This window comes from Megalobrama amblycephala, linkage group LG11 (genome assembly GCF_018812025.1).
Source record: "Megalobrama amblycephala isolate DHTTF-2021 linkage group LG11, ASM1881202v1, whole genome shotgun sequence".
NCBI classification, from domain to species: Eukaryota; Metazoa; Chordata; class Actinopteri; order Cypriniformes; family Xenocyprididae; genus Megalobrama; species Megalobrama amblycephala.
Genome location: NC_063054.1, coordinates 15847118 through 15856477, shown reverse-complemented (window position 1 = coordinate 15856477; position 9360 = coordinate 15847118). Strand labels below are relative to the sequence as shown.

At 36.1% G+C, this 9360-nt stretch overlaps 1 protein-coding gene across 1 annotated transcript in view; it reads left to right on the top strand.

The window, feature by feature from the left end:
* Positions 1 to 4472: 4472 nt before the first annotated feature.
* sptlc2b (serine palmitoyltransferase, long chain base subunit 2b) overlaps positions 4473 to 9360 on the top strand; it is a 30771-nt gene continuing 25883 nt past the window's right edge. The window contains 1 exon segment of the mRNA XM_048206318.1: positions 4473 to 4717. Within this exon segment, the coding sequence (XP_048062275.1) occupies positions 4574 to 4717 (144 nt within the window). The 5' untranslated portion in view covers positions 4473 to 4573.

Genomic DNA, 9360 nt, shown 5'->3' with positions numbered 1-9360 from the left:
AAGTTTTTATTTCACACATTCTCCTGCACCAAACATTAACCAACACGGTGTAGTTATGCACACATATTTCATCAGGTCTTCTTCAAATGAATTATATGTGCAAACCGGACACTGATACAGTGGTGTAGCCTATCTGAACGCGACGACACAATTATTCTAATAGACAAAAGACTGATTTTGAGTGCAGTGCTCCTAAACGTAATCAAAGTAGCCTATTATTAGCCCTATTAAATATTATTTCGCATTTCTCCCTTGTACTTGGGAGTTTGTTGTCATTTTCTCCGTGCTCATATATTAATATTCATTATTCTGTATAATAAGTGTGTTCTATGTCTGTGCTTCATTGGTTGTTCTCTCCCCTCTTCTCCCCCTCTACACTCCAACTTTTCCAGAGCTTTACATATTCATTTTTACAGAGTTTTTGCAGCTCAGAGGTGTGAACGACCAGGCTCTGTGGTTTCAGGCTTTCGAGGAGTGCAGATGTGTATGCAAAGCCTACAAAATCTTACCAATCAACAAACTGTAAAAATAAGTCGACAGAGCCCTCTGCTATGAACACTAAAATGAAGATCAAAATGTGTCTTTTTTGGTGTAAATATAATTTATTATGAAGCTATATTCTCAACAGTGTTCCATCAGCTTTTGCATATTTATATCTGCATATTTGAGATATTTACCCCAAGGGCATTTTTTTCCCTATTCTTATTACATGCTTTATATTTCAATTTTTTTTTTTTTTTTTTTTTACATTTGATCAATAAATTCAATAAGAAAAATAAAGCAGGACTGTTACGAATCAAATTAAATAAATTACACTGAAAAATTACAACTGCATTAAATAATGTTATGATATTCTTTGAATATTTTTGAATATAGAAAAAAGAAATGTTGGGAAAATTTAAACATGAAACTGAACAACCAGTAGGTGGCGGCAAGTGACTGTCCTTGTCATTCATTCAAATGATTTGTTCAAACGGCTGATTCATTCAAGAATGAGGCAGGTGTTTTGGAATGTGCTTTTATTGAATCTTTCAAAACGCTGAATCATTCATTAATAAAATACAGCTGAGTGTCACTGTGGAAGATGCGCTATGGTTCTGCTGTGATCTTTGTTTGGAACTATTTTCACTGCTGAAATATAACAAAAACAGTCAGTAATGCATCTAAAATGTAAGTGACTTTATTAACTTGTTAACCTGTTATTGAATGTATGAAAGTAGTCACATTTTCAATCGTGATTCCAATAACGCGGAAAACAACAATCTTGGTCATGTGATGTTACGTAACTGTATCATATGTTAGAAATATATAAAACCTCCACATTTTGAATTTTTACAGCAGCATTTTTCTTTGTGCTGCACTCATTTGTTTCAATTTCTCCTCGAGAGGCTGCGCGAGCCTCAAAAGGGCAACCTTGTTACTGTCATCACATTATACATTATATATTATTATTATCCATTATCAATCGGCACTTACACTAAATGTAATAAAATCATGCTTGCGTTTTGGTGATTCCCTAGCTATTTTTGTTATTGAGGTTTTAATCAGGACAAATAAAACTCTTTTTCTCTTGCCCCTTCAAAAAATTAAGCGTTAATGTAGAGCCCTGATAAGCCTAAGTGCCTGGATGGCCCCGGCCCAATTTAACCCCTGGTTATAACTACCCCCAAAAAAGGCTTAACAACCTTAAAAATGCACATTGAAGGGGCTCCTCTTTTGGTGAAAGTTTTCAGACAGCTTTCAAAATGGCCGCCAGACAGTGTGAACACATGGATACCTATATCTCAGTGTGCAATGGTCTGATTTTCTTAAAATTACAGGAGGTATGTAGTAATAAACACATCAATTGGTTAAGACATCAAGTAGGATAATACTGTAACGAGGTTCTTGTAAGGGAAGGAAGAGGACAGGGTCGGCTTGACTGCTGACGGTGGCTTTTTATTGGAATAAATTCACTCTCAAAACAGAACGTTGTGCAGACAGGCACAAAACATAAACACAGTCACAAAATAACTTTCATTCCAGCAGCGACTTCAGGGCTCAGTAGTATCCACCAGTCAGCAGTCCTTCTCTCTCTCGCCCTCTCCTGTTTCTCCTGGCGTTTTATACTCTCTCCACGCCAATTACTGAAACAAGAGACAGGTGTTCGTTATTTGCGTTTAACCCACTCACTCACTGTGCGTCTCCCGACTCTCTCTCCCGCTGCAGACTTTGCTGAACCACGCCCCCCTCGCCACAAATACATTATTTTTTCTTTTTATAATCAAAGCTCAAAGATGGTAGTGTGCTTAATTGGTACTTGAGCTTAATAGGTAAGTTTACCCTATATCTGTGTAGAATTTGGATTCATCAAATGGTTTAGAAGATATAGTTTTATAATGGGCCCATGGCTACAAAATGAATGGGCTTATACTGTATGTGTGAGTCGGTGCAGACCACAAAACGTATCGAACCCATTTGAATTCTGCACAGAATGCTATATTTTAAAGCGATAAATAGGATATTAGGAGGAAAAATGGTTAAAGATTAGAAGGAAACTAAAGCTTTACCGAACTCAACGGCTCTGGCCAAGCTGTGATATAAAACAAACGGTATTGGCGACACATAGAGATTTGTTTATCTTCCATTTGTTTGTCAATAACTAAACCAACATTTGATGCCAAAGCTCTGTTGGCATAAGATAAGAAATTTGGCGCTCAATTCTGCACACAGGTGTTTATAAGCCACAGGGGCGGACTGGCCATCCGTGTGATCTGGAGAATCACAGAACGGCCGGTACTACTCCAGGATGGCCGGCGGGCCGGCCCACCACCCGCCACGCACGCAGTCATCATCTGTTTTTTTCCCCCACTAATCTCTTTCATACTCCAGTACTGTAGGTGGCAGCAATGCACCTTTAAGTTGGATGCCAGCTGCACTGGCCGTGGCCGCCAAGTAAGCAGCAAAGACGTTAGAATATATGAGTATTCAAGTTAATCTAATATGCTTTTAACACAACATCTAGTCAACATCAGTGCTATTGCTATAATTTGGATGGTATAGTATCATGAGCCACAATTAAAGTCTTGTGACACTCATGCCAGGCGTTATTGTTGTTGTTGTCGAGTTTCCGCACACCAATTGCTTTGGGCCGGGCCTAGTCAAAGTCCAGGGCCGTTTTTTAGTCCCAGTCATTGCCTAATAAGCCATGTCCTGACCTGAGCGTAAAAGTGATTATGACTAATCAGTCTAGAGACACAGGAAATTGTGTCATAGCAGTGATGATTGGTTGATGGCACCATGAGAATGTGCAAAGTCTCAAGCCCTGCACTTGCAACTACGAGCTCTGTCATTGCTTGCAAAATAATAATAATAACAAAAATAATAATAAAAATAAATAAATAAAAATAAAAGGTCCACAGAAAGTGTAGTTATGGCCTCCACCAGTAGAGGGCCATGCTAACCATGAGCTACCCTCTACAGAGTTACAGCATGCTATATTTTACATAAATTTTTGTTTATGTTGTGCTGGCTATCTTGGATTTATATTAATACCTAACTATGCAAAATCATGCAATAGTTTTCTGGATGCCATTGTAGAAATTGCATTGTAGAAATTTACAGTCAGCCATGATTACATTCTCTGAGCGAAAGTAATAATGGGTTTTTTATTACCAAGATAGAGTAATATTCTGCTGGTCATATGATCTTAACATGGCAGCCCCCCTGAGGAAACCCACTCCATTTAAATTAAAATGTAAAATATGTAAAATATCATCTAATTGTAGATGATATTAAATAAATGAGCATAATGGTGTAAATTACTGAGTGCACTCTTGAATCTGCTAGCTGTTACCCATTCTGACATGGTTATTATATTAGCCAGATTATTGAGATTGATTGATTTTATATTTGATTAATATTTTATTTTATATTTCATAATTATTAGGCTATATTATGATCTGTTTTGTTAAGGTTTATTGCTAGAATCTAGCGAAGTCACGCAAATCAAGGTTTTAATCAGAATGTCTCAAATTGTGTTAAGGTTAAAGGTTAAGTCCTTGTTGAAAATTTATTTATGTATTTATTTATTTTGTTTGTTTGTTTGTACCTTATTTGTGAAAAGTGAAACTCTGAAAAAGAGAAATTCTGAAAATCACTCTTTTTTAATTCATTTTTCTTTTTTAAGAATATACATGAAAAAGTTTCGTGGTCTTTTTCACAAAACAGCTGTCAATAATGCTTGCAGTTAGATATTTAACGTATAGCCTACTGTGTGTCAGAGTTTCCATTAACGTACTCTCTGGAGCTTATCTAGTATCCAATAAAAAACGCGTAATGTGTGACGTAAACACAGAAGGTTGGTTGATTCACGCCCCTATGACGTTAGTCGGTTAATAAATATTCATTACCAATCCACGCCCACAAAACGTTCCCCATCTCTCCGTTGGCTGTGAGTTTGTGTGGAGGGCGATGTCTTTCCTGTAATCTAGGAGTGGGCGTATCTTTGTCATTCGACGGTTTGGTGGATACGGGAACTCCAGTGAGATTACACAAGTGAAGCAGGAGACACAGCACACATCGCCGGCCTGTCATGACGCTAAACTCCGCTAAACTTCTAAATGGAGATACCTTCCACCGGACGAAACAAGACAAGAAAGCTGTCGGAAATGGGTTCGTGAAAAACCATTGCTTATTTCAGCAGCAGCAGAAGAGATACCGCCGCCCGGCGGAGAAGGTGAGGCCGCCTCCTGCGCTACATACACCCGGAAACACGCTCCAGTGTACACACAGTAGCCTCATATTCTGTTTACAATGAGTTAAATCACAATAAATCACATAGATAAATTATATTTAATATAGGAATTATATTGAGTTACGGATACTGATTAAGGAACGGAACGGTTTATTTTTGTGTGTAGGGAGGGGGTGTTTGGGTGTGTGTGTTCTCACTAAACTCTATCACGGTTTCAAGACTTTTCTTCTGTTCAAACAGTTAATCAGCCGAAATTAAATTTAATAGAATCTTCTAAACTAAAATTCAAATACTATCATATTATTCGATTTTTTTATTATTCATATTTTATGTATTATATTTCAATAACCATTAAGTCACATTTTAACTGAAATTATTAACTGTGTTAAGGAGCCAAGGAATTTTTAATAAATGCCAGATCGGACATTATCTGCTTATAATTTGCTGAAAGCAATTAATGAATCAAATAAGAGCTTTTAATACGTGTAAAATACAGATGATATATGTATCTATATACACACACACACACACACACACACACACACATAGTGGGGTTTTTATTTGTATATTGTTTTTTTTTTTTTTTTGTCTCAACAACAGCTATTAAAATATGATAATAAAAATATGAATATGATATTATGATATATCATATGACATTACAATTTCCACTCAGTAATCATGATTCACAAAAACATCCCAATTTAAGATGGCTATGTGTTTGTTTGCGATCACTTTTGACTCAAGCATTATAGTTATTTAAATATAGGCCTACCCTTAATTTGTGATAACAAGCCCAGGTCACCTCATTTAAAGAACGTAATGCTTGAAAAGTTGTGACTACGCACGATACTACGCACGATACTACATTTTTCCACCGATACTGATAGCCAGTTATCCAGAATTGTATCTGCCGATATTGATAGTTTGATTTTCTTAAGGGAAAAAAAATCTCTCCCAGTTAATGCTGTAAACTCTTCAGGGAACCCTCTCATTCGGTACATTACTATAATATTAGACGTTAAAACTAACAACAGAGCCCAAATTATTACTTTACACTCAAATAAAAAATTAAATGTTTGTACTCAACTCAGTTGCACATAAAGTAGTTTTCATAAACACTTGTCTTCATGACAAATTTATTCAAACATACAAATATAATTAACAGTAAAAAAAGTTCCTCTCTAGTGTTTTTTATAGCTAAGCTAACTAACGAACTGTGAACCCTGGATAACTTTCCTGATGTAAATGCAACGCTAAGTGACATATTGTTCACAAGCTGTTTTATTGACGTCTTTCCGCTGTTGAAACACAGATTGAGCGATTACATGACATGACATGATACATTTCAGTAAGTTGTACTGTATCTTTCAGCAAACCTTCTGATGTGCATTCATGTATAGTTGAGCAATAACAACTTGTATTAATATGGAATAGATGACTAGCACTCCACGCTACCACTTGAACCAAGGCGCTACCGCTCTCTGTCACTTCACATTTAAGATTGTCATAAATGCCATTTATTGTTTGACTTTCTTGATAAAATGGACAGAATTTGAGAGCTGAGACTTTGTTTCTTATCAGAAGTAACAAAGTATAAAGCTCTTTGTGATTATTGGATGGGAGGCGGCACGCGCTACAAAATGGTGTAGTGAAAATCCTCAGAACAGGCGACCCTGGCTTAAACTAAGGGTGATTTAATAGGGTCAAACAGAGCCTGTTTTAACTTCGCTATTTTTTAATTGTTCCCTGATCATCAGTTTTTAAACATTTGGCCGATGGCCGATAGTAAAAATAATTGCTTTGTATTGGCCAATTATCGATATCAGCCAAATAATCGATATCAGCCAATAATCGTATCGGATGATAATCAGTGCATCCCTACTAAATTTACTGTATAGAAAATGTACTATATATAACCTAAAGTGTCTTATTGCTTTTTCTTAACAGCTATATGTTACTAAATGATAAAAATATTAGAATAGAATATTAAAATATTAATATTTTTGTCATGCAAATTTTTAAAGTGCCATTCTTCTGCTAGAATAAACTGTCCCTACCCTGACCTGTTAACTGAGGTTAATGGTTGTTCTCTATGGGTCTTGTGCACATATGGTAAACTGGTGTTTCATGTCATAGCTGCTACTGTGTTGTGAATTTTAACACAATCAGAACTATATAATAACCAATTAGCACCCAGAACTACCCATGTTATAAAACAAATCTTTAGTCAGTGTGCATTAAAGTTGTTGGATGTGTTCTGGAAATTTGCTTTAATATATCTTCAAGTATTTTCACATTTAAATGAACATGAAGTACTGTATGGTAAACATTATATAATGTTTGTTAATGACTTACTATGAAGTTATTTTATAGCTCCCACTTATAATGCTGAAAAGCATCAACATAGCCCATTAAATTGAGATGAATGGTTATGAGATGGATTGAATGAATTGTTTGGGGTTAGTGTTCACTAACTTGCTTTGCTTGTCTCTGTTTGTATTGACACAAGCTTGGAAAATAACAGTGTGGTGTTCTGTCATGTAACTGGATAGCAGCGTTTTGTTCTTTGCAATCTGAGGATGTTTGCCCTGAACACATGGGAGCAACAATTTTTCCAAGAACACGAGCATGTTGTCAAGCTAGTTTTTCTCGTGCTGGGTCCTAATCATACAAATGGACCTTTGGGTCAGGTGTGCTGTACACCATTGTGTTTTTGTTTGTTTGTTTGTTTTTTGTTTTTTTTACTACAGCTTCCAGTAAGCTAAACGCAAATGCACATACACAGACCATAAGTAGGTCTGGTCAGTATATTGATTAGTATATATTAATTGATTAATATAATAAATTGAAAATTAAACAAATAAATAAATTGAATTAACATTTAATTTCCAAAAATGATGTTAATGTTAGATTCTTGTCTGTGAATCAGGGGCTGGTTGCATAAACATTGCCATTATGTTAAGACTGTATCTGAAGTATTATTATGACCAACAAGCAGTTGTCAAGGGGCAGTCAAACTTACTTTTTAATATCAAATTAGACCAATCTACATTTATGTAACTGAATTAAAACAGTTATGAAAAATGTGTTAAAGGTGCAGTAAGCAATTTCTGAGAATCATTGTTGAAGAACACTGTTGATATTTGAAATCAACCAAAAACAAACACCTCCCCCCCTGCTCCGCCCCCAAAATGAACGAACACGCAATGCAAGAGTGGATATCTCTTTATCATAGCTGAAGCGAAGCAAAATAATGCTTTGTGAAAAAAAGTTAAGATGGCGAACAAATGATAAGAAAGAACAAAAAATAACATACAGTGCATAAGAGTATATAAGCAAGAGTTGGTTGTTAGTCAGCAGCAGCACACACTCAAAACCAATTGTTACTCGCGTATGGAGCAGGAACAATGCGTCTTCGGCGTACATTTGAAGGCTTTCCCGCTTAGGTCTCTCCAGCGCTGGAAAGCTTTTCTAATATTAACGTGGGTCTTAAAGCTCTTGCCTGATCATAACCCTTCTTTTTCCAGTGATATTCTTCTGACTTTTATTTTTTGTAATGTCTCTCAGCCATCTCTCTTTCTACAGTCTTTCTTCAAATCTCCCTCTCTTGCTCACTCTCTCTCCTCCCCCATCATGAGTGTGTTCGCCCCTGACTGCTGATTGGCTACAAGTTTGTTGTGGTGCTCAGTGCGATCCCACTTTCGACAGAATTTTTCATAAATCGCTTGCTGCACCTTTTAAAGAAAAAATTTTATGACTAACGTGTAAGACTAGTCTTTGCAGTTTATGCAACTCAGTATGTATTTTTTGCTTATATACGTTTTTTTTTTTTTTTTTTTTTTTTTTTTTTTCTGGTTTTCACTTTTTTGGCCAATATCAGATTTAAGTTTGAACTGGTCACACTTTAACTGATGCCGAACAATAACAAAGATATGGAATTGGTCCAAATCAGAATTGAAAAGATCATATTCCATGTTACTTATAATCAAGAAAATCTGATTTTGTTTGCAGTCACTACATATCCCATGTATGGGGGGGAAATAAGTCTTTTAAGCCATTTCAGAAAAAAAAAAATGCATAAATAAAGGGAACATATATAGTCCAGCCCTACTATAAATAGTTTCAGTAGTTTGAGGTAACATTTCTAGTCCATATTAAAAGAAGGTTTTGGCTGCCTGGTTTCCGTTTTGATAACTGATAACTGACTGACTAGAAAATGGGCAAATATAAGACATCCCCGTATTTAGCAATGTAGGTTTTCCCCACAAAGGCTTTCATGCTCAGCACTGCCACAAACTGTGTTAACCCTGACTTGCTTCTGCTTTACGTAAGAAGGCTGATTCAGGATCTGAAATAGAGGGATCAAGTCATTCCTTACCAGAAGGGCAGGTTTTAGAGTAGCGTGACTGTGACTTGATCACATGCTGTGAACAGTTTCAGTCCCAACTGCAGTTTCACATTATCCATAGAGAATGTGAGTGGGTGATTCAACTGTTATTCAGTTATGCAATTTTTTTAAAGTGTTCAGGCTTTTGTTGCTTACTCTCCCAAGTTAAAAGAGCCCATCCCTAAATTTCACTATTATTCGGGGGCCGTATTCACAAAACTTTTTATCTTACCACTAA